Raw genomic sequence first — 25850 nt, forward strand, 5'->3', positions numbered from 1 at the left:
ATTAAATATTTGAATATTTTACTTATATCTGGAGCTAAAGGATATTGCCATGGAAAAAGTATATTGTTACTGATTGATTTGTTACTAATAACTAATGATTTTTCTTCTATAACAAATTTCTCTTTAAATTTTAAGCTGAAAAATATTTATGCTGGCAGAACTGATTGTTCATACATTGACATTGACAGATGCACTGCTGACTGATTCTGATCAATATGATAATGGGAGACATATTTTTCTTTGTTTATTATGATCGTTCTAATTACAGTTAAATAAGATATTTTCCGAGAAATTTCTTTCTAAAATACAAGCAATTTTAGATTATCATAAGGTAAACAAATGTCAATATGTATTCTTTTTTTATAATTATTTAATTTGTAGATCCGTTTTCAATAATGTTTCGACATCTTTTAATAATGTCAGGACTAAGCTCCAGCTGTTCAAGAGATTGTTCAGGTAGAGGAGAATGTTACAATGGTACTTGTATGTGCGACATAAGATTTACTGGAGATCTGTGTGATGGACCTAATTTACCATACCACACTGGTAAGTACATGATCAGTTAATGTAGGATAGAAAATAATAAACAAATGTTATCACTTACTAGTATAACAGCATTTGTGAAGAATTCATAATTGGAATTAAAATTAATATAGTCAACATTCAAATATTCATAGAACAGAACCCGTTTCCAATCATTGATGGTCCAATTCCTATGTAGTCTTGCAAAATTTAATCTCTGAACTTTGTGTTCTCTGGTAAGCAAGGATTTTTTGGCTGGTTTTCTGTTGCTTAACCCTGCTTCATGTAAAAGTCTTCTAACTGTTCGAGATAATATAGGTATAAATATTTTGAACTTCTGATAATTCATTTTGTAGCAAATTGCTGGTGACTTTCCTGTTTCTGAGAGCACCTTGTCTCAAGAAGGGATCATCAATTTGATTAGTGCAACATTTTCGCCCTTGTCCTGATCTTTGATGGTATGAACCCATTTCATTATGTTAATGCTCGCACTGTCTCCTTCGATATGGAAGCAATAGTGATAAATGAAATGGATGAAGAAGATCTGATGATAATCGAGAGAAAAATTCTGAAATCTATATTCGGACCAAATATTACAGGAAATGGAGAGAGGAGATTGAACAAAAATAAATAAATAGAAGAACTGGGAAGAGAAAATATAATAAGGTATATAAAAACACAAAGACTAACTTGGGTAGAACACATTATGAGAAGGAAACCTACAGATAAGGTGAGGAATATCTCCATGGCCAAAAGACAGAGACAGACCTGGAAATACCTGGAGAAACTAAATTGAGGAAGATACCAAATTCCTAGAACTAATAGACTGGAATGCAAAATGCAGAAACAGTAAAGAATGGGGAATGCTGACAAATGAAGCTAGGACCAACCAAATTCTGTTACAAAAAGAACAAGGGAGATAATCCACCCCAATAAAGGGATTTGTAAGCATACAAAGGGCTAACCATAATCCAAAAGGTTGAACAGCATAATGATGATAATGATAACCTCAGATCATCTTATAAAATCTCAGTTGCCCGTTAGTACCAGAATTCCATAGCATATGTATAACAAATTATTGTTGAATGTACTAGATGCACAATGTTACCATATGTATACAGATAGATATTAAACTAGCATTGTACTGGTGAAGGAATTACTACAAATGGAATGCCATCTAACAGATACAATAAAAATCAATCGCAAGGATATACTTGATCCAATAAATAAACTCAAATTGGGTGAAAATAAATCAATTACTGGATTCATTACAAAAACAAGATTTGTAAGAGGAGGTAAACATCAAAATATGGAAAAGCCAAAAATTGTTAACTACATGGCTCCAATGAATGGTTGATCATGTGGATCAATACCCGTTTTATACTGTATACCTAAGAAAATATTTCATGGGGCAGAGGTGAATTTTGTGAAGATCCATCAATACCTTCCACTTCAACACTTATAACAAGACTAGGAGAAAAACTGTACATGCTGCAAAAAGGGAAGAAAATAGATTGTCCTGTGTGTTCTAACAGAGAGGAAACCACGAATGCATATGGTTAATTGTTTCACACTTGAAATTAAAGCCCTAAAATTAATATATTCACAATATGAGTTAGAATATGTTTCTCTATAATATAGCTAAGAAATAAATGTCTCCATGTACTTATAATTAATAAAGTGCTGAATTATTTGATTACTCTTCGAGTTACTACACTGGAGTGCAAAGGGTTAAATAACAACTGTCACTGTCAAACAAGGTCCATGGCAGTACAGTAAGTTATCAATAAATAAAGAGTATAGAGAAAAATAAGAGTGGTGCTTTAAATTTCCCAGGAGTTTATAGGTTTAAGAATATGTTGATTCTTCGATTTTAATTTTTATTCACTTCTTTCGTTCAGAGATAGTTGACTTTATATATTTATCTAGCGGGAGAGGTTGTCTTAGCCTAGACTTCAATTGAAGTGAGGAATTGAAGAATTCTTGAAAAAATTCATATAGAAACTATATATAATGAATAAAATCACAGACTGATTGGCGCCTTACAAATTTAAATTTTGTAATTATATTTTATTAAAATACTCTTTTGTTATAGGTATAGGGAGTGTATTTTTTTTCATAAGTCTGGTGTGTGCTATTCAACTAATAACATGCATCCTGTCCGAATATATGAGATTGAAAGCACCAAGTGTTTTAAAAGCTTGCAGAGTGACGACCCAGAAATTAATCTATTTTGTCATATTTTTGGCAAGCTTGATAAGGGGAGCCTATTTTATATTTCCTGTAAGTATTAGTATTTTATGTGTACGAAAATTCTAATTTTAGGTATGTTTTACGGGGTCCGAATAATATTCATAGTACCATTGTCTAATGCAGATCGTTTGTACTAGAAAATTCATTACCAGTTCATTGATGTGTCTGTGGTATCTAAGTGGTTTGTTCTGTTTTTCTGCTGTGCTAGTGCTCCTTTGTTCTTGTTTCGTTTTTATTATACTAAGTCCAATTAACTCTGAAAAAGTTTCACCTCTATCACTTCACATTAAACTTGAATTTATGAAACAATTTGTTAAGGCGGTAAACAGAGAAGGAAATTGTGTTAAATATTTTTGGCTTTATCAGACGAAAAATTAAAGGAGAGAATACAATGGTGCCACAGATTGAGAGCTTGATAAAAGCTACAGAATTTGCAAATGTAATGGAGGATAAAAAGGAAAAGTCATGGAGTGCTTTTAAAGAGGAGGTACATAAATTTCTAGGAAATTATAGTTGAGATCGTTGAAAATATGTTGAAAAAATACAGGATTCTTGGTTGTAATATGAGCAAAGTAATACACTTTTTTCATTCCAATTTGGATTATTTCTTGGAAAATCTTGGTGACATATGTGAAGAGCAAGGTGAAAGATTTCATCAGGATATAGAGATGAAAAAAAGAACCAAGGGCGCTTCGACGCATAAATGATGGCAGATTACGGACATTAACGATAGATCTTCCTTTAGCTGAATATTATATAAAACAACCAAAATAAGTTTCCTTCAACATCTAAACGTTAATTTAAGACACGTAAAAAATAAATAACTGATTCATATAATTTCCATATGGATATTTTGTATATTTTTTAAATATATCATACAGCTTGCTAAGAAATGAAATAAATCCTAGTGCGTGATACAAAAAAATAAAAAGCAGATTTGAAACCAGCGCCACCTAATCACTGAAAATCAACTTTCAATGTGTTTTAAAAATTAAGGGTATTTAATTTTCTGTAGTATACTCGTTGATAAAACAATTTTGAGTGATTTTGATTACTAACTGACAAAAAAATTCATACAAAGTGTCTCGAAAGAAAGTTCACATTTGTATTGGTTATGGCACAAACCTAGTTATTTGGAGAGGCGCGGGAGGTATGCGAATTGGTATAGCAGACTTATAAAATTCAGTTGGTGTAAGAATTGGAGCCTTAGACTTGAATTCGTAAACAAGATGATTGAACGTTTACCAACAGCTTAATGGACGAGTTAAGCAGCTACTAGAGTAGAACCAATCAAAAAAACAAACATTAGAATACATACACATAGACGTCTTGTTCGTATTTGAAATGCAAAACTTTAATGGCTTTAATTCGGGAGAGGTGACATAAGTTTTTTACTTCAACAAAGTCCCGATTTAACACCTACAGGCTTTTCCTTGTGGGGTTATGTCAAATTTGAAGCTTACGCTAACAAACCGACTTCCCTGGCATAATTAAAAGAAAATACCCGCCACGAAATGGCAAACATCACAGAGAATACCTGCCGAGCTATTAATTCGCTTCAAATTCAGCTATATGGTACCTCTAGACCAGTCCCACACTAAAATACCACCAGAAAACAGAAATTTGAGATCGTCATCCAGTAAAGTAAGGTGATTAGTAAATTCCAAAACGTGCACATAACCTCAAGCCCACAATGTTATTGATAATGCCAGGACTACTAGTTTATATTATTCCATCACAAATTTGGGAAATGACACCATATCTTTTAATATGGGTAGCATAAGAGGAGACCACCAAGATTCCGATTACTGAAAAAAATTATATCTAACCAACATTTATTCAATAAACTCCTTACTTTTTCTAAAATTGTGAATGTGAATTTTCTTTTGAGACACCTTGGTGGTATTCTTTGTTTAACTCGATAAAATTTACAGCTTAGGAAATATGTAGATTTTTAGATCTTTATACATGCAGAGGAAACTGTTCTCCATAAAGAAATATTCTGACGAAAATTATTGTAAATTGTAATTATTTATTGAAATTACTTACAGGAGGTAATAAAACACAATTAAACATTTCTAATTGAACTGTAAACTGTGAAACATCGTGTAACGTATGTAAGGAAAAAATTGGAATGCACAAAAATTAAGTTGATAGTAGTATAGTAGCCTACAACTTATCAAATAAAAAAAAATTATAATAAATGTCCGAAGTGGGCTCTTTGCACTTTTACACCCTTCAGGAGTCTACGTAGGATATTTATTTGGACTTAGAAGAGAAATCTGCAATATAGCGTTACAATGGAAGTATATTTTTTCGATCATATCGTTCTTTGTCTTTACCGGTGTTGCATATACCAAGCTTTCAAGATATCCCCAAAAAAATGAATCCATTGTATTGTACCTCCTCGACCAATCCACCTAATAGGAAAAATGTTATTAAGATGATTTTCAACATCATTTAGGATATGGGGTGGGGCTCCATCTTTAGAGCAAAATGCATTAGATACAGTTGATGCTGATCACTACATATCAACGACAATTATTCATAAGATTCTCCAGAAGCAACTTCTTCGTCCCTTTCATATGCAGAAAGTGCATGTCATGGAAGTAGAGGCTTATCCAGCAAGATTGGCCTACAGTCGTTGGTTTCTAGATAAACAACGGGTTGATAATACATTTGTGGGAAAAGTACTGTTTACTGATTAAGCTCCCTCCATACGAGACGGTTTTATTAATTCCCATAATTTACATTTATGGACAGATGAAAATTGTCATGGTACAATTCAAACAAAGAATCAACATCGATTTTATGTTAATGTGTGGGCAGGAATAGTGGGTAATAATTTAGTAGATCCAAATGTTTTTGATAATAACCTGAATGATCGGCGATGCTTGGATTTTCTCCAATGATTTCCCACCCATGTTATGTGATATTCCTCTAAACAATCGCTGATACATGTGCTTCATGCAGGATGGAGCCCTTCCCCACTTCCTAAACCATGTAAAAAATCATCTTAATAACATTTTCCTAATAGATGGATTGATCGGGGAGGTCTATTTACATGACCATCACGTTTCCCTGAATTAAATAAATAAATTTATTTGGGGGAATATCTTGAAATCTTGGTATATACAACTCAACTTTTTTTATTTGATAAGTTGTAGGCTATTATACTACTATCAACTTAATTTTTGTACATTCTAATTTTTTCCTTATGTAAGTAACACGATGTTTGGTAGTATGCTGCTCAATTAGAAATGTTTGACTGTGTTTTAATACCTCGTGTAATTTACAGTTTATGATAGTGTTCTTCAGAATGTCTCTTGATGGCGAACAGCTTCCTTGGCGTGTACAATGTACATGTACAACCCTTTTATTAAAAAATCGAAATAAAAATTCAATTTGCAATTTTTAGATTGTTCAGGTTGTTCCTGTAAAAGTTACGGATTGTTAACCATTGGGCTTGAGCTACCCCTGGTTTTCAGATAGTAGTGTAGAATTATTTATACCGTCAAACACACTACAGGGACATACGTAATCATCCATAAAAAATTCATAATGTTCGAATGTATAATTTAGAAAATATAGTTGAATATAAGCTCTGATTTCGCAACTTTATAGTCCTCTAACTCAGAATTGAGGGGTCGTATTAGACATTTTTTTATATCACAGCATTGTTTTATAATCGTAGTTTTTGTTATATGTATTGTGAACAATCTACAGCTTGGGTTGGGGCATTTTTTTATTTCGGCAGTTTGAAGTGTGGAACATTAGTTTTATTATCTTTGTTTTAATTGGAATTCGTCTAAGATTTGTTATCTTTTCTCATTCATTTCTCATTAGTTGTAACTATTTCAAATTCTTATTAGTACTGATATTATTTACGAGTAACTATTGTAACGGTTTTCGTATTTACACTCGTTCTATTCGTGGGGTGAATTAATAAACACTGTCTCGTACGTTCTTAATTTATTTACACGCTATACAATACACCTAACTTATAACAATTTACTAATTTCTGCGACTACTTTCACTAATTCAATCTTTTCACTACGACTATTTATTTAAAAATAAAATGCGCTATATTATCCATTCCAAAAGAATTTTCTAGATTTAAAACAAAAAGAAACAAAACTTAAATAAACAGATTCCAGGATTTTATTCAAAAGAAACAATGTAAATAAACCGCTTGCCGAAAAAAAATTGTTTTCCGCCATTTGCGCCGTTACCAAGTTATAAAATACCATTGTAGCTGGACTGGGCTGGCCTACGGACCCATTTCGCGAATTTGTTCCTAACATTATTGAATTATAATATAATTTCATTTTCTTCTTCCTTGTCAAATATTCGACATAGCACCCTAACCTTATCATTTAATTAGCTCATCTCGAGGATATCTGTTTTTAATTGTACTCTCCTGAAGGACTGATACTGGGGTTCCAAACCCAATCGCTCGTTGAGCTAGCATTGCAAGTATTACTACAACTCGGCACGTATTGATGAAATGATTGATATGATCTGGATATTGGGAACGTTAAGTTCAGTTAATTTTGGAAAGTATGAAAGATTAAAAACTTCTGTGACAGTAGAAATTGGTATTAATGTTTTGCTGCCAGTTACTGAAAACCCACACACAAATGCCAGGAGTATTTTCAGCAAAAAAGAACTGAGCTACTAAGGTTTGTAAAGACAAAAAAGCAAAATGTACCATTTACTAGCAACACGAATTAACTAAAATTGATTTTGAAAACAGACTAGCATTTTGTTGGTGGGCTTTTCGAACACACAGTAAAAATAGATGGTGAAGCTGGATTTTGTAGGTTGCAGACTTTCAGGAAAACGTTTATGGTTAATTCTTGCTGATAGTATAGCGTTTTTATTGCATTCTCCCAATATCCAAATCATATCAATCATTTCATCACTAATGAAATTCATTAATGACCTCGTACAAATTTTACAAAACACCAAAAAGTGTACCAAATCGCCAAATCAAAAAACAATGTAGGGGATTATATCTTTTCAAATTTTTCAAATAACTAGTTTCGTTTCTTTTTCACTTTCGTTTTTCGTTTTTTCCCATCTCTATTCTCTCAACTTCAACAAGAAGTTTTTTGTGCCAGCTGACAATATCACGACGACCCCATTTTTAAGAGGGTTCATATAATATAATGATTAGACGAAAAGCGCGCGAGAGTTAGTAGCTCAATTGACGTGAGCGTTGACTGTTCAAGATATTCTGCGAATCTGAAAGACGTATGGTTTCAAGACGTATTTTTTTGTTTAAAGACTTAAAGATGACGTACAGCTGAAATCTCCGACTTGGACGTGTGGATGAACCATTATTTTATTTCGTTACGTGTATATTTCCATCGTTACTTCTTTTGTTTTAAACCTTATATTTTTATCCTTATATATTTATCGAATCTACTGGTTTTAAATAATACCCTAGACAACACGAACTAAATTAGAACCCTACAATCATGTATCTACTCTACTGTCCTGTCATTGTCAGTTTTTGACCAATGCATTATAGCCAACTTACAATAAGGTACTTGCATTTTTTAAAAAACATTTATTTTTTGATGATTTTATAAGTTCTTGATGTGAAATAATGTCAAAAAATAAAATATTTAATCAAAAATATAATATGTAAATATTTTATTGAAAATCACAAATATTTCAAATTTTTAACTTCATAAGAGAACGATTCTCATTGGTTTTTAGTTGTAACGTCATAGGTTTATTAAAAGCATTGAGAAGTCTGCTTGATGATCACGAAGTTATCGTTGTCGGCAACGTAGCGTGTGCAGTTATAATACAGTTTTTATTTATTAGTTCCGTATAAATAAAACATTTTTCTATGTATAAGAATAAACAAACCTTTTATAGGTCAAGTTCTTACATTATTACATTATCACGCTAAAAATTAAAATAATAATTAACTTGATTACTATGAAATATTGAATTAAGTTAAATTTGAATATTACTTACATTAAAATGATCCTGGCAACAAAAATATTTACATCTCGCTGGATTGTCAAAACGAACCGACCTTTCAAACCATTTTAATTGTATCTTCGAATTTCTTGGCATCATAAAAAAACTTGTGTTTTACTCGTGGGATTTTTACATCCAGGCACAAAACACGATTTACATACCATTTTTCAGATTAATCAAAGTTTAATAATAACGGTTATTTTAGAATAACCGAGAGAATAACTGTCGTATTTACTTTGTATCATATGTTCATTGTTTATTTTATATCTATGTCGTCACGCAAATGGCGGCTTTACTGAAATGCTTAAACTACTTACAAAATTTTGAAATTTGCAATAATTTTTTTCTCTATAAATATTTATAAAAGAATTAAAAGTTGTATATAAACTATCCAAAACTATTTTTTTTCGAACCATGCAAGTACCCTATTAGTTGTTAAATGATTGGATATAGGTACACAATCATTGTTCTGTGCAGAAAAATAAAAATAACTCTAGAACAAATCATTTTAGGTACTGGAAATGTTTGATAAAAAAAGTATGTCGGTAGTAGTTTTCCAAACCCACAATAAATTAGAGTGATTCATTTGATAAAACCGAGAAAATAATGTATTCATATTTTAATTCCCACTGCATCAGATTTGGTGGATATTAACGGACAAGGGCCTATCTAGGTTCTTGACAAAGGGGGGGGTCATTAGTCTTAGGACGAGTCTTCCCCCAAAGACATGGCATTTTAAGCCTTTTACCCACAAAATATAAGTTAATTACGTTGTTATTGATAGCATAATGACGAATTTTACGCAATTTTTACTTTAAACCTCAATTTCTCATCGACTTTGAAGCAAAATACCAAGTTAATTAATCAGGGTTTTAGGGGGGTCATGAACCTCCACCTGGATCCGCGCTAGTTAACGTAATAGATAAAATTTCCAGAATATTTACTACTATTCGAATGCTTTGACCGCCAGAAATTTTTATTTTTGTATTTCTCTTACATTGTACAGAGTATTGACCTTGTAACGTTTTCTATAAAACATTGGTTATAATTTTTTAAATACCCCGTAGAACACATCACATCCTAATATTATAGTAATGGAGAAGTCAAGGTGATTCCAAATATACAATGATGTTTATAATCACTCAAACCTCAAAGGACAAAGGACTAATAAATCATCCTGTTTGGATACATTATTGTGACACCACATTTGATTTAGGCCATTCCACTTATTAAATTAAACAGCCGATTTCCTTAAAAAAATTTGTTTACCTATTTAAATAGTTTAAATAAATATTTTCCTTTTTCTTAGAATGAAATTTAATGTGTTGTTATAGGAATTGTTTGAATATGGTTGGTCGAACAGTTTGTTATCATCATACTATCCTCTATTGATGTCGAGTGCTTCACTAATTGTGTGCTTTTGGGCAGAGGTAAGTTTGCATTTGATCCATAAAAGGTATCGCTAATTATCATTTGTAAACAATCGACCGTGAATAACAAATTTTTAATAGACAATATCGCCAATTTTACCATTTCAATAGGCTTAAATAGCACATTTAATTGCAAATTAAATATTTTATGTGTATTAGTTATTTATGTGAATCAAACAATGGGTCGTGGTTATGTTATGTAAAGGTATAATTTCTAGTATGTAATAGAGTGTCGTTAGAAAACGGTAAAAAATCATTTTTTTTTGGATTTACGCCTTTGGTTTTCATATTTGTGGCGAGGTAAGCATTTTTTATGGAATTTATTGCCCCCTCTCTCATACACTATATTTTTGGAACATTTTCGACCACTTACGAGTGTTGTTTGAAGAGTTTCCGACCTCAACCTGTTGATGTCATTACGTCTCACTAAAATTGTTGCCGTTTGGTACTCGATATGAAATTTGAATCCACAAAAACGGTTTCATCAACTGGAAAAGTGAAAGCGACTATTTTTTTGGTTAATCATCTATCTTATTCACCAGATCTAGCTTCCAGTGACTTTCTCCTGTTTCTCCTAACTCTGAAGATTCAAGGAGAGATTTTTATTAGAGAAGGACGTTATTGTATACATAGACGCAATTTTCGAAGAGAAAGACGGCAAATATTAATAAGATTAAAGCATACGAAGAAGAAGGAAATCATGCAAAAAAATTAAGATATGAAAAAACTTGTCAGAGAACCCTCATAAAGTCAGTTATGTAGTTAGGATTGAGCGAAGTGTGTCTACGCCCACGTGTACTGAATATTGAGTTCATCACATCTTTCCTTCTGGAAAGAAATTTTCTTACAAAAATGTGTCCAGAATTATTGAACTTTAATATTGTTATTTACGAGGGCCGTTTTTTTTTCAACTTTCGAACTCGCACTACACACTCCGCCATTGTTGACATTCAGGAGTTAGTCGGCGTTGTACTATAGCCACCTAAATATGTCCGCCATTATTGACGCTCCCGCCAAGAGTGAATTGCGAAGTTTGATTCGTTTTCTACAGGCTAAAGATCATAGTGCTCCAGAAATTCATCGGAGAATGAGTCGTGTGTATGGAGAAAAATTCATGAGTGATGGTGTTGTGCGTGAATGAAGAAAACCGAAGATCCACCAATACAGCTTTGTCTACGGAATTTTCCAAAGTTTCAAGGTTTGTTTTGCACTCTATTGTTACTGAACGGTTAGGCTACATTGGCTGCAACTTTCTTTGAAGAGAGTATTTAAAAGCTTGTCCGCAGATATGACAAATGTTTCAATCACAGAGCGTAATCACCACCTGGCCTAGCAATCGAATCCATATTTCACGAATATCAATGAACGTTGCAGACAGATAGCCGCAAAATGGGCGAAAATGCCAAAAAGCTGGCAATAATTAGAAAAATCGGATAATCTTATTGAAAATTGGTAGTAGGGGTCGCTGATTAAGAATTGATCAATGGTTTTTCGAAAAACATAATAGCGGATCCAATATGGTGACCAAAAAAGGACGAAATTAATTATTAATTATTAAGTTTTTCTTTACATTATCGGAGAGTCGATATAACCAACGCAGTTTCTCGGAAACTTAATTTTCCGATTATCAACATGACTACTACTTCATCATTTATACAGAAGTCTGCATACTTCAGGCAACAAATTTGCATTAAGAGAAAAAAATACAGCTTCAAGATAAATTTATTAAAAGGCGTTTGAAAAAGGGTTACTCAAAGTGTTCAAATTGTAGTTCATCTTGATCAATGCATCTACGACAACGTTTTTTAACGACAGATCCGGCAAAGCTTGCCAAGCTCTCCACGAATAGTTTCAAATTCTTCGTGAATTGCAGTTCGGAGGAGGACCCCACAGGAAAAAATCACAGATTGTCCCGTCACCTAACCTTGTGGGCGCCTAAACGATCCTCGTCTGCCTATCCATTCTCCAAAATGAGGTACTCCCACACATATAAAACGTAGTGTGACAGAGCTTTATCCTGCATGAAATGACGGATATTCGCGAGTGTTGGATCGTTGTCTATTTGTCCACGTAAATCTTCGAGCATTTCCAGATAACTTTGACCCCTCAAAAAAGTAAGGACTCATGAGACCTCCTGCATGGATACGTGCCTGCACACACACTCCAGGCAGGTTTGATTTTTCTTCAATGAAGACGTGAGGATTCTGGTCGTTCCAATACACGCAGTTATGCCAATTTTTATTTTTGAGAGAGTAATAAAATAATAAAGCATTAGTAATCCACAGGCGTATCACTTCTTTTAGTAGACAGTTAAGGTATTTTTTTAAGTTACACAGATGAAGGTAAAAAGGTGCAATTTTTTCAAAAATGTTTCATTGTTTCACAAGTTGTGAAGAACACTGGGTCATAGTGGCTATAAAGGTACGAGGGTTTGGACTTTGATTTTCAAACACCCTTTCGTTCAAGAAGAATAATTTCAATATAGAAAGTCACCAGTATAAGTAGAGCTACTTCTTACAAATCCAAATCAGAAGATGAACTATTGCAACCAATATTCACAATGAGTGGCTTGATCCAATCCAAACTATCTTTTCCTCATTTAAAAGAATTTTTTTTCTTATAAATTGCCTCATCCGACCACAAAATGTAATGTTGGAACTGGGGATCATGCTGACTGCATCTGAGGTACCACCCGCAAAATTCCAATCTCCTCCTGGAGGAGACGCGGATGGTAAACTCGATAGTGCAATCGTTTCAGCATTCGTCGTAAAGAACTGTCGGATATTTCAAGTTCTACCGATAGCCGAACTGTAGATTAGTTTGGCTGCTCAACAAATGCCAGCGCCACTGTTTCTATATTTTCGTTAGTTGTTACAGATACCGCGCGTCGGCAACAGAACCAGTTTTTAAGAATTTCTGCTACATCTTCCACACTGTTGAACGATTTGGTAGCGGCGAGTTCGGAAATTGTACCGACTGTAAATATCCTTTAGTATTTGAAGCAATTTGTACACCGACCACTCCTAATGGGAATCAACCTTATAGTTAAGTGAATCAAAGTGACCCTTATTAATGAATACGCACTCGAATCCCATCTTGTGACTCTAAACGACCATAAATATCCTTATCTACTGATTTTATAATTATAGTTATTATTGTATACGATAAGATTTAGTATTTAAGGTAGTTTGTATACTGAAACTGGGTTCTTAATAGTTTGATGTTCGTCGAGAACCCTAGTCAGTTTATTGGAACCACTTCTCAGTTTTTTGCTTAATAAATAGTTTTTTTTTTGTAAATCGAGTTATTTAACTCACGGTAGACCACGTTGGTTAAGTAAATTTGATACTCTTGACGTTCATATCCTTATAAGTAATTCAAATCGCGCTTCAATAACTCTAAACTTTCGTTTATTGGTAAATGTTACAGGTATTCCATCTTCCTGGAATCCGTTGGGATCGCCCGCAGTTTCTTTCAAAGTCATTTCTTGCCTTTGTTACTTTCAATATAATCAGGTGAGTTGAATTTCAATAATATTTACATAAATGCATCAATGTATTAGCGATTCATTCATATTTTAAGTCAAATTAAATAAAACAACAGAAATGATAGTTTTTAACGATGACAACCATTTTTTAAAAACCAAAATAAAAAACAAATTGGGGAACTAAGCAAAATTATTGAACGAAATATGCATAGGTTAAGAAGCCGAATGATAATATAAAAGTTTTGATTAAGTAGTATACAAAAACTTGGAAAACTTTTTTTTTTAAATAATTTGACAGCTCATAATTAATTACTGACCGGTAACCGGAAACCCTATTAAAATTACGCTACCTGATGATTATAGAAAAAATATTCCGAATTATGTATAATAAATACTCTATTTACATATGTCTGTGAAGCTAGAAATCTCAAGTCAAAATGTAGCGCTCATTTAGTGCTGCAGATATTTGGTGCTGTGATAGGTGGATCAAAAATGAGAGCACTGCTAACTTTTATTTAAGTGTATCGCCCGTGACCAAGCTATGATACAGTTGCAGCTCTAATAATTTAGTGCTCAATTAGTGCTGCCTGTATAAGCAAATATATTTTTCGAAAAATATTTTTTCCGTTTTTAACTATAGTAAGACTTTAAAATCGGTATGGGTGAAATTGAAAAAAATTCTTTAATGAGTGCTCTATTAATGCTGCCGGAAAAGTCCGGAAATATTTTGGAAAAATAACTTTTCTCATTTTCTTTATTTTTTATATCATTCCGTGCTAATATAGCGACGCAAACAGTATTATGGGTCTAGAATATGAACCGATAGAATCGACAGACGTCACTATTTAGTGCTCAATTAATGTTGCCGTTGTAGCCAAGGATTTTTGAAAAATAATTTTTAATTTTTTGAAATCAACTACTGCTAATATAACATCAGCAATCTTAAGTGCTGGAACGAGACTCTAAAATGGGTATTAGTGGAATTGAAAGACGTCACTATTTAGAGCTACCAGTGTAGCGGAAGATTTTCGTAACAAAAAATTTATTTTTATTTTTGTCAAATCAACTGCAGCTAATATGACGACGCAAACACTCTGGATGTAAACCCAAAAATCAATACTAGTGGAATTGAAAATCGCCACTCTAGTGCTCAATTAGTGCCGCTGCAATGGATACAGTTTTTTGAGTTTTAACAATGTTATCCTGAGTGCAAAATCGATTTTTATGAAAAATGATTCTAATTAAAAACCATTCATTTAATTCTTTATATTTTTTTTTCGTTCGCGATATCTCACGAACGTTTGTTGAAAAAATAAAAAAAAAATTCTACAAAAATTCTTGGCCACAACTAAGTGGGCACCAAATATTCACGTTTATTAATTCTAACCGTTCAGAATCTAAAGTATATTTATCGGAGAAAAGTGGTGAACCAAAACATATTCACGCCTAGTGCTCGTGATCAGGGTTGAAAACGCCAAAATGACCATGTAACAGGACCGCACTTTGTACTTCAGAAATTATTTGCGGATTCATATAGCAGATTAATAATATAAATTATAACTAATTATGCAGAATTGTTATAAAAATATACAATGTGAACGTGAATACAACGGAATATAAAGTGAAGGACTAAAATATGGAACACATTAATTTGAAAATAGCATCTTATTGCTAACCAAGAATACTTGTCTTGTGGATTGTATGGAAGAGTCCACTCAAACCTTATCCTTAGTATATCCAGCGTTTATCCATGTTTCATCCAGGTAGTAAATTCTTCGATTTTCTTCACGAATTTTTTTAATTTTTCTAAGGTATCCTTGCCCCCACTCAATTATTGCTGCTTTTTCTAATAATAAACTGCTCCTTCCTAGTTTTTTGTATTGAAAATCCATTTCATTCAATAAATTATGAAATGTTGATTTTTCAAAATCTGGCATTAAATGAGCACTAAATTTCGATCTATAAAACCAGTGATTCTGACTACTCGACCTTTCTAGCTTTACAGAAGTAATTCACATTTAATATTTTTGTAGTATTTAGTAACTAATTTTATTTGGGAATTCCAAGGGATTAATTTTTTGTGTAATGTTGTTTATCTATACTTTTAAATAATTCACTGAATCTGAAAATTAAATATTTTAATGCGGACCTGAACAAGTTGTTTACTATGCACTTCACAGTGGGGTGTCTGACTTCTTTTTGTAAAGATATGATTTTCGCTATTCGATGATCGGCTTTATAACTTTTAATAAATACCATCAAAATTTTTTTGGTTACAACTTTTAAAATCGAATTTAATAAATACCTTCATAACAGCTGTTTAATTGAGTCGGTTTATTGATTTATTTGTTGAATTTACTAATATAAACGTGGAAAAAATTATTCTCGATTTAACTCGATTTATTTTTCTTTCTTTCAGTTACAGTCTTTTATTTGCCGAATTTGTGACAACTCAACTTGCCGAACCCCCTACAGATGATCCTGGATTTTATCATCATCTATTTAATGGTTGCTACGCTGTGCTAATGTTCATTGTAGTTATTTTCTTCCTTATTTATGGGGTCGAAGTTTATTTTAAAGTAAGGCATTCACATATATATATATATATATATATATATATATATATATATATATATATATATATATATATATATATATATATATATAGCGTTTTTTTATTGGGGACGTAGCAATGAAACTCCAAAGTAGACTTTAATATTATAATAATGAAATAAGTTATATAATAAGCGGAAGCGCGCGAGTGGCAGTTTGCTCCGAAGACGTAAGCACCTTGTTCTTTTCAACTTTTTTTGACATTAGCTTTTCGTCTTACCTATTTCATTATAAATAATAATGCAGACAAAATGAACCGAATTAGAACCCCACAATATAATTCTCGAAATATATTTGCGCTTACTTTGTGAGATTCTTACTAAAATTTCAGCCATTTTGGACCCTCAGATTCTCTTTGACAATTTTATAAGTGAGTTGTTTTGAGGCTTTCTTAGAAAATGGAAAAAATTGAATTTCGGGCTATCGTTTGTTTTTGAGAGATAATACGCCCAAGCAAATGAAATATGACCTAGATACTATGAACGGAGACTCAGCACTATCATAATGCCTGGTTCACACGGGCCGAGTAGAGTCGGCGAACTAATGGTCAAGTTGTTGTTTTAACTTGCCCCAGTACACGATCGAATATTCAAACGTATCACATTTCAGACCGTGGTTGTTGACAAACAGCTTAAGGTTTATTGTTGTTTCTAGAAGAATTTAAGTTAGAAACAGTTTAAAAGAACCTATGAGGTTACATTAGAAGAAATATATGAAGTTTTACGAAAGGATATTTAAAAAGAATCTAGAGAGGTTGAAAAAAAGGGACGCCTTTGGGGAGTTTCCTCTTTTGCTATGCCGTAGAGGTTCACAGTAAGATTTACTTGATTCTTGCCGCTGTATCGCTATCTAACTCAATTATAATAATATTTGGAATCGTTTAAATATAGTATTATATTTCGCTGATTTCTAACTCGTATTGAAAATGAATCTTCAATTTGGAAGGAAAACTGCACAACTTTGAACAATAAGTGCAAATATACCAATAGTATCAAATGAAACTTTAAAGAAAAAAGAAATCCGATGGTCGCTTATTGGGATACTAACCCAATTCAGATTGCTGCATATATATTGGGAAAGGGGTGAAATTGCATGAGAAATTGGTGGGTTTTTGAATGATGATTGCGAGTATGTCTACGGCATTTTTGCAAATTTGGGAAAAAAATGGCATATTACTTTGAAATGTATGAAGGGATTGCAAAAGTAAAAAATGTTACAAAACAATTTGCAATAACTCCGAATGATATTTACAAACTTCAAATTAAGACCATTCGAAAAAAACCTTCAATTAATAATGCTAAGAATATCAGTATACTTTTCTAACATGCACAATCATTTTATATTTTGTTTTTTCAAAATCTATGTATAGATTACACTCAGTTTATTTGAATCAGTTTTTTATTAATACAATTATCATTATGTGCAATTTCTAAAAACAGGCGTTTTTTGTAGTTATTTTCAGTTCCTAAAACTTTGGCATATTCATAATCCATAGATAACATGTTTGGCCAACGAGCATTTGTTAGGGTATAATTTGCTATCACTTTTGTCATAGGTTATCTGATTATTCTATAAAAACTCAACGACATTCATAATGGCGTAACCTATCAAAATTCAACAACATTCGTAACAACCTAAATTAAAATAACTTTCAATTGGACGGATTTGAATTGAAAAAAAAAATTGACTAGCAACCAACATCAATATCTTAATATTTATGTTGTTATTGTCATTTTAAAGGTTGTTTTTTGAAAATAATTATTTCAAAATTTTATAAAAAATGTATTTCAATATGATTCTTGTTTAATTAATTTAAATAAGTCTAAAATGACTATTATACTAGAGTAGAAGGCTTCAAAAATGATAAAAAGTGAAAAAAATACAATAATAGGATGACACCGATTGAAAAATGAAGAGATTATAATTAAAATGAGAGGAAAAATAATTTACTGGCATTTTAAGTTTGGGGAAGGGAAGGCGGTGAGTTTTTAAGGATAAAAAACAGTTTATATCAATTTAAAGCATAACTAAGTTTTATGGAAAAAAGTTAAATGACTAAGTTGTAGTTGATAAAAAGATTTATAACTTTTGTATTTACATTTTTTTCAATTCAAGTGAAAATTCAATAAACCAAGTTTTTAGTTTTTTATTTTCATCTTTTACAAAAATAAAGAGTGTAAAATTTTAATAATAATAATAATAATAATAATAACTAAATATTGTACAAATGATTGAAGAAAATTTTCGGATACGAGTTTTTTTCGTTTATTTCTTGCCTTTTCTGAGAAAATTTACCAAGGTGATTATAATATGTTTTACATCATCAGAAAGTAGGGAACAAAAACTCGCCGACTTTCCAAAAAAAGCTGATATTTTGATGGAAGAATTTTCAATCGAACATTAGAGTGCTTTTTCGATATTAAGTCAAAATAAGTGAAAAAATGAATATTTCAAATTAAATAAATTTCAGTGTATTTGGGACATAAAAAGGTATATCCACCAAATTTCGTGAAAATTGTTAGAGATACAAATAAAAATCCAAAGACTTGGTTTTTTTAATTTTTCATATAAATTTTAAGTTGAAATTGAAAAAATTGTGATACAAAAGTTGTCGGTCGTTTTATCACTAATATTATTATTTCACTTTTTCCCATAGGACATATAGTTTTGCCGGAAATCGGGATAAATCGTTTTATACTCTTAAAAACTCGCCCACTTCCAGTTCCTCCTTTTCCAATTGGCTTCATCCTACTATTATTTTGTTTTGTCTTCACGGTTATTTCTGTAGTGGCTATCTGCGGAAATTACAGTTTCCATTCTGAATTCTTGGCAGCCTTGCTTGTGTAGTTATGTGCTGTTATCTTGATTATGTTATCTTACTTCACGCGTTCTGATTTGCTTGTATTTCAAATTCATTTCTCTAGTAATTAAAACTGGTAAAATCATAAATCCTGATGTTCTGAGTCTGTTTAGATTAGAACTTAAAATTTACACATTAAAAAACCTCGTATATTGAGCGAGAATGAGCAGCTGTTACTTGAACATCCATGTTGCCAAGTTAGGGTACTTTAATAGACTGAGTTTCTCGCGAGTTTGTACGGATGTGTGGACAATGCTTTAAATCTGCCCTTTAATAAAAATCCTGCAAAGGGTGTTCGATGTCCGCGATTATGAAGGGATATACATTCCTGCACCGGTGACGAAATACGGATAATATTTAAAATATATATTAATATTATTTTCACTTATCGGCCCCTTTTGATTTCTTTTTTCCACACGATTCTTCCGCCAAACTTTAAACCCTTCCAACATAACCGACAAGCACCGGCTTCACGGTCCAAGTCGTGGGCGAGTTCGTAAGAGTAGAACTATTTGAAAAGGAGAGGGGAAAGTTAAGAGTTGTTTCCAGTTGGCTAGACCGATACAGAATGAATTAAAACAGCACTAACAGGTGTCGAAGGGTTGTCGATGGCCGCCATGGAAAAGAGCGCCACCGTCGAATACCATTCGACGGTCGCACCAACGTCTTAAATTTCAGTTTAGTGTAATGGATAATCCAAACTGTATATAATTTCTAGGTTCGCGGAGGTTTCGTTGCAAAACCTTTACAGCTTGCCAGCAATTCTTTAGAAACCGAACCTTTGAAGGATGAAGCGTTTGTAAAAACGCAGATTAATTTATCCCAATTACATCAATCACGAATTGGGTTACTGAGCCAAGCGTTAATGTTGATTGTCATATCCGGATTCCTATTCTCGGAAACCCTATCGGAATTTTGGAAAACTAAAGTAAGTATCACTATTTACTTATAAGTTAATGATGTAAAATCTTGTGTTGTATGTGTGTTAACCAATCGTCTTGTTGATCGTTCAAAATTCTACTAATCAGTTGATTGTTCCCTATTCAGGTACCGATAAATTCAAGAAATTTGCATAACGTTGTATTTCGCGTAGTCGAAATTGGCGTCGCCATATGGTTTCCGGCAGTTTTGTGGAATTGCATGCAACCATCGGAATTATGGATACTAAATCCGCGGAAACTGCTGGCAAGTAAACTCGATCAGACGAAAAATGACAACGTTTTAGAACAGAACGTAAAATCCGAAGTAGACGATGAAGCGTTTTTGGATAGAAGAGAATGTTGGATATGTTATGACGCCGATAAACAGGAACCGCTTATACAACCTTGCGATTGCACCGGAGATGTTTCTAGCGTCCATCACGAATGTCTCAGAAGGTAAATATCAAAATAATGCTGTGTCATCGGATGAGTGAAACCATTCTTGTAAAAGATGAAAAATTCTCGACTTAAAATTTTATTTGTTTGTAGTCCAGCAATGCTTGTTTGAAGACTACGATCTAACACAGTTTCAGTTTTGCAGAATTGAGTATTTGGAAAATGTTGGAACACACATTTTTCTTTACAGTAAAGTGCCTTTTAAAGAGAAAAATTAATAAAAGTTAATGTTTAGATCCTTTCTAAAATTAATCAGGGATATTAGCTTGAATATTTGTACGTTACTAGGCAAATTGTTGGCTTGCCCAAGAGTTTGAACCTCTCAACAGATCGTCGCATAGTGTGTATATGGCCATGCCATGTTTAAAAGGTCAGTCACCAGTGGAATTTCGCGGCCTGTTTAAAAAGAGCAGTTGTTTGTTAAGAACAGCTGTTTTCATTAATCTTCGCCTTGCGAGCAGACTGCTGAAACTTAATAGCAATTATTTTGGCTTTACTCAGAATGGGTTCTGGTCACCCAAATGAATTGGACCTTGCAGCCATCGCTAATCAGTTATTGTGAGACGTTTTTATAATCCAAGACAATCCTATAGCACACCGTTTTAGCCATTACGGAATAAATGACAACAATGCTACCTGAGCAGATTCAGATTACTGTATTTGTGGCGTCGATTGAGTATCGCGCGTATATATTCCATCACAGTAAATACCTCGACTTGAAAAACGGCAGCATGTTTCCTAAACGAGAAAAATTCACCTATATTGGGACGTCCTCTGTAGGAGCCTAGTGCTGTCAAGCGAGGTCGCTTCATTATTTAGTATTTCGAGCTTAGAGTCGCCAATCTACTGTTTTTTTATCATTAATACGTACCTCAAGTCCTTATTATTAACAGTCGCAGATGCCATTTGGTTCGAATGGTCAGTTGATCCAGCCTGCAATTCATTGAGGATATTTAGCCTGTAGGCTGACTTCATGGTTTCAAATTGTATCGTTAAGTCCAAAGATCCAGTAAGACTTCAAAGGCATTATACGGGGCCGTACATATAAACCTTGTGATATTACTAAGATATGTGACATGCTGAACTCTGTTCAGTTACATTCCTGTTTTCACTTTCTTCATACAGGGCCACCACACGATGGTACACCCAGTATATGAGAAGGGGCTTGATAATTGAAGTATACAACTTTGGCGAAAAACCCTAATACAATTGAAAGCCCTTTTATGTAGCCCAGAAGGTGCAGGTGGCATTTTGTATTTTCGTGTCCACGTGCTCTTGACTGAGCAGTTTCACTACTCTACAGTACTTAAATGTCACTTATCTCAGTATTATACTTAAGAGAGTGCCAATTTGGCGGTTTCTACAAAAAAAAGAAGCTCGATTTTTTACTAATATTCAGCCACTTCGACTGGCACCACTTTTCATATGGTTTAACGAAGCGGCGGTGACTTTTCCGTAGTAAAGAATAGCTAAATAATCATCATAAGTCTGTGGATAGAAGCCTGCTTTCTTTAGGTCAACGACACCACAGGGATAGAAATTCCGTCCTTCATTGTTTAATTCGGGGGGGGGGGGCACTCGGCGTTGAGAGAGCATTCCCCCTATCCATCTTATAAGACGGAGCTCAAGGCCTCGTCTGTAGAGTGCTCGGCGAATTCCATAGGAGTAATTTCAATAGTTTAAATATTTAATATCTGAATTCTGCAATTAATAAAAATACTGCTTGTTGCTTGAGATTTTAACTGGGACATTCTGTTGGCTGTAAATAATTTTCAACGGTAGGTGTAATATCAAAAAATGTTACCATCACTGTACATTTGCTTTGTTACATTGAAAGAGATAAATAATTAAATAATTTTCCAGATGGTTAATGGAGAGTTCTTCGTCTAGTAACGAACCTTTAAAATGCAAAGTTTGTAAATACGAGTACGACATCTGTAAAAGCAGCGAAGTAAAATGGGATAAAGGTTTTACGGCTCAACATTGGGGTAGTACCGTTTGTATTGTAACATGTATGTGCCTTGCTGTGGCCGGCGCTTGGATAAGTATCCAGTTATATGCTAATCCATACATCAGAATGGTGAGTGCAAGTCTTGCACTGATGGTAATTTATGTGTGTATCAGGTAAGTGCGTTATTTGAAAAATACGATGTGAAAAATACGTCAATGTGGATCTAATAGATTCATCAAAAATTTTCTCCGAGACTTTGTATAGAATCGAAGTCGAAGTATTTACTTTTTCGTAAAGTAATTCTGATTTTTTTATCAATTTAAAGACAACTTTACGAGGGTTGCTTTTCAAGTTATTGCACAAAGTGAAACAGAAGCAAATTCGAAATAGTCGCCCTTGATGTTTATAAATTTTTGCTTACGCTCAAGTCAATTTTGGAAACCTCCACTCCGATATCGTAGAAAACATTGTTTTGAAGGTTTTAAACAGCTTATTAAATTAAATTAATGACGTATATTAATATTACAACTAATGCGGGATAGTTGAAAATAATTATTTCTATACCATACTACACAATGCATTTTGAGTTTATGGGCGTGATCATGAATTTTGGTTCGGGCGGCAGTGCGATCATATTCATTTTCTTGACACATACCGCAAAAATTGATGCATTCGAATTGTTATTTACGGTTATGCTCTTGTGCCAAATGTTGGTAAACGATGTTTTACCGTTTACAGAAGAGAAGGTGATGAAACATTTGTAAAACCTTGAAATTATCGATTGATTTGAATTCATGGTATTTGTAAGTAAACTTGTAATTAGAAACAATAGAAAGCGTTTATTAATACTAGCATCAAAATTAAACGGAAAATGTAAAGGATTGAAAAAATTTTAATTATAGTAATTGTTTCAAAACAGTTTCTTTTCTTTATATAGTTATGATAATGATAATATACATAGTATAGTCATATTCGGAGTTTCACTTTGAAATGGGGCTTAGTAAGTTGAACACTCGTATAGACCAATATTTTCGCGTTCTAAAAGTTGGCTAAAAAGTCTCAAGAGATATCGTGTGGGCATCTTAAGGTCAATGGTTTGAAACATTAGCTTTTTTAAAGATATGTTGCCTCTGATAGTATTACTGCTAATCAAATTCTGTGCAAATTTATATAAAAGTTTTTTTATACATCAAAACGTTTTTCAAATAGGGGGTGCAGTAAGAAGATGGTCCCAGAAGTACCATATACTTTTTCCAGCGATGTTCAATAATTTGATACCTTTTTTAAAATAAGAAGCTCCTCAAAATAGCCATTAACTGCCGACATTACCTTTTTATTGTTGGAAAATCTTATCTTTAACCAACCTGCAATTTTTTCAAGTCTGGGAATAGAAAATAATACGAGGGGGCTAAATCTGATGAATAAATAGTAACAATATCGGATGTGTGAACTGGTGCTTTGTCTTCTTAGACAAATGCGGCCTTTTCTTCGCTGAAACGTTGCAATAATACTCGCCGTTGATAGTTTTTACTTTTTCAAGACAGTTAATGAAAATCATCCCAAGCGCATTCCAAAAAATTGAAGCCATGACCTGCCTGCAGATGGAACGGCTTTTGCCTTATTTGGAGCGTGCTCTCCCTTTTCATTCCATTATTTTGATGGTTCTTTTGTTTCGGATGTGAAGTTATGGACCCACGTTTTATCAATGGTTATGAAACGGCATAAAAATTCGCCTTTATTTCTGTGAAATATTGCTAAAAACTCGATGGAAACATTTTCACGACGCTTGAGCAAACGCGGTACCCATCTTGCGCACATCTTTCTTATATCCAAATTTTCAGTTAATATGCAATATATCGCACTTTTTGAAATGTCTACTGCTTTGAAAATTTTCTTCAATATTTCTGGAGTCGTCACCTCATTTTGTCGAACACTGCGATGCTGATCTTCACAGGTCGTACGGCAATTTCACCTAGAGTTGAATCTAGTTCAGATTTTAATTAGTTGGACTAATGCCTTTCAAATAAAAGTATTGTGTCACATAACAATGACCAAGTTTTTCCATGTTTACAAATTCACTGAAAACGTTCACTATTTATGGCTGTAAAACAAATACTAAACAACTGGCGTCTTCAAACTCGAAACGAAACATATATTGTTTATATTGTATACTTCCTAATACAGATACTTCTGGTACTATCCCCGTACCAGCAGCTTTTCATTTTCAAGAGTATAATGCAATATCTACCGTTAGTCTCTATAATTAATATGTAATAACAATTATTACTTTATTATATTAGGTACATATAATAAAATTCTTCATTATTTAAATATACAGGGTGGTTATATTAGTGTGATAAAGTTCAGTGCCTCCTTTGTCTTTTGACATATCATTTTTAGGAAAACTCATTTTTTTATTTATTATTTGTTCTCAGGTTTTTGGGCCAGAACACATTAAGTGCATACCAGCGTGCCAAAGTTGCTGCCCTGAGCATCGGAAATCATGTCACTACCATCAGTGGTAATGTTAATCATGATTCGGAGGAACCGCAACAGGCACAAGCTACTCTTTAAGAAATTGAGATGTTAAACATTCCAAAATATACTCAAAAAATTCGAGAGTATTAAAGACAAAGCTACAGATTCTGTTTATTCAGCGCAAAATTACCAAATTTTGTTATTTGCTTTAGTTTTTGGTGGTCATGAAAGTATTACAAATTTATGGAATGAAAGTCATGTGGAATTTTGCATGAAAACAATTTTGATATCTTTCTTCTTCTGTTTTACGGCTTTTTCCCTATATTTTTGACATATTTCACATGACTTTTCACATTTTGATGCAGTAGTAAACATTTTATTTTCTCGAGAAAGTTTAAAAGTGTAAATAACCGATATTTTCTTACAATTCACAGATTTTATGTAACTACTCGCTTTACGTAGTGGTTTGAATCATTTATTAGAAACTTTTGTGATAAAAGTATATGTATTATAGTGTATATTCCTGTTCTAATATATAATTCCTTTTGTTAGAAATATTATTTTACGTTTACTCTTATGTTAACTTTTATTTTAAAAATAAGTTTGAGTACCTGATTTGAAAAAAAGTCGTTTGTTTATATCAATCGGCAATAATTGAAGCGATTATTGTATAAAAGTCTAACATTGAGGGAGATGACAAAAAATTCAACTTACAGAGTTTTCAACTTATGCGGATTCTAGATCAAGAGGTCGAGATTCATTCTAATAAATGATGAATTAGAGTGGTCGATTAAGGAAAAACATTGCTTCAAAACATTTTCAAAATAAAAAAATATGGTATTAAAAACAATCAGGCATTTTTTACTTCAGATAAGCAAGC

General features: G+C 32.8%; 1 protein-coding gene across 1 annotated transcript; it reads left to right on the forward strand.

The window, feature by feature from the left end:
- Positions 1 to 127: 127 nt before the first annotated feature.
- Positions 128 to 25525, forward strand: LOC130893275 (uncharacterized). Its single transcript, XM_057799238.1, has 10 exons — positions 128 to 331; positions 382 to 546; positions 2618 to 2805; positions 10110 to 10205; positions 13635 to 13720; positions 16112 to 16271; positions 19884 to 20093; positions 20213 to 20541; positions 22405 to 22665; positions 24928 to 25525. The coding sequence occupies exons 2-10, from the start codon at positions 396 to 398 to the stop codon at positions 25064 to 25066; spliced, it is 1620 nt and encodes a 539-aa protein (XP_057655221.1). The 5' UTR covers positions 128 to 331; positions 382 to 395; the 3' UTR covers positions 25067 to 25525.
- The last annotated feature ends 325 nt before the right edge of the window (positions 25526 to 25850 follow it).

The sequence above is a fragment of the Diorhabda carinulata genome, chromosome 4, assembly GCF_026250575.1.
Source record: "Diorhabda carinulata isolate Delta chromosome 4, icDioCari1.1, whole genome shotgun sequence".
NCBI lineage: Eukaryota > Metazoa > Arthropoda > Insecta > Coleoptera > Chrysomelidae > Diorhabda > Diorhabda carinulata.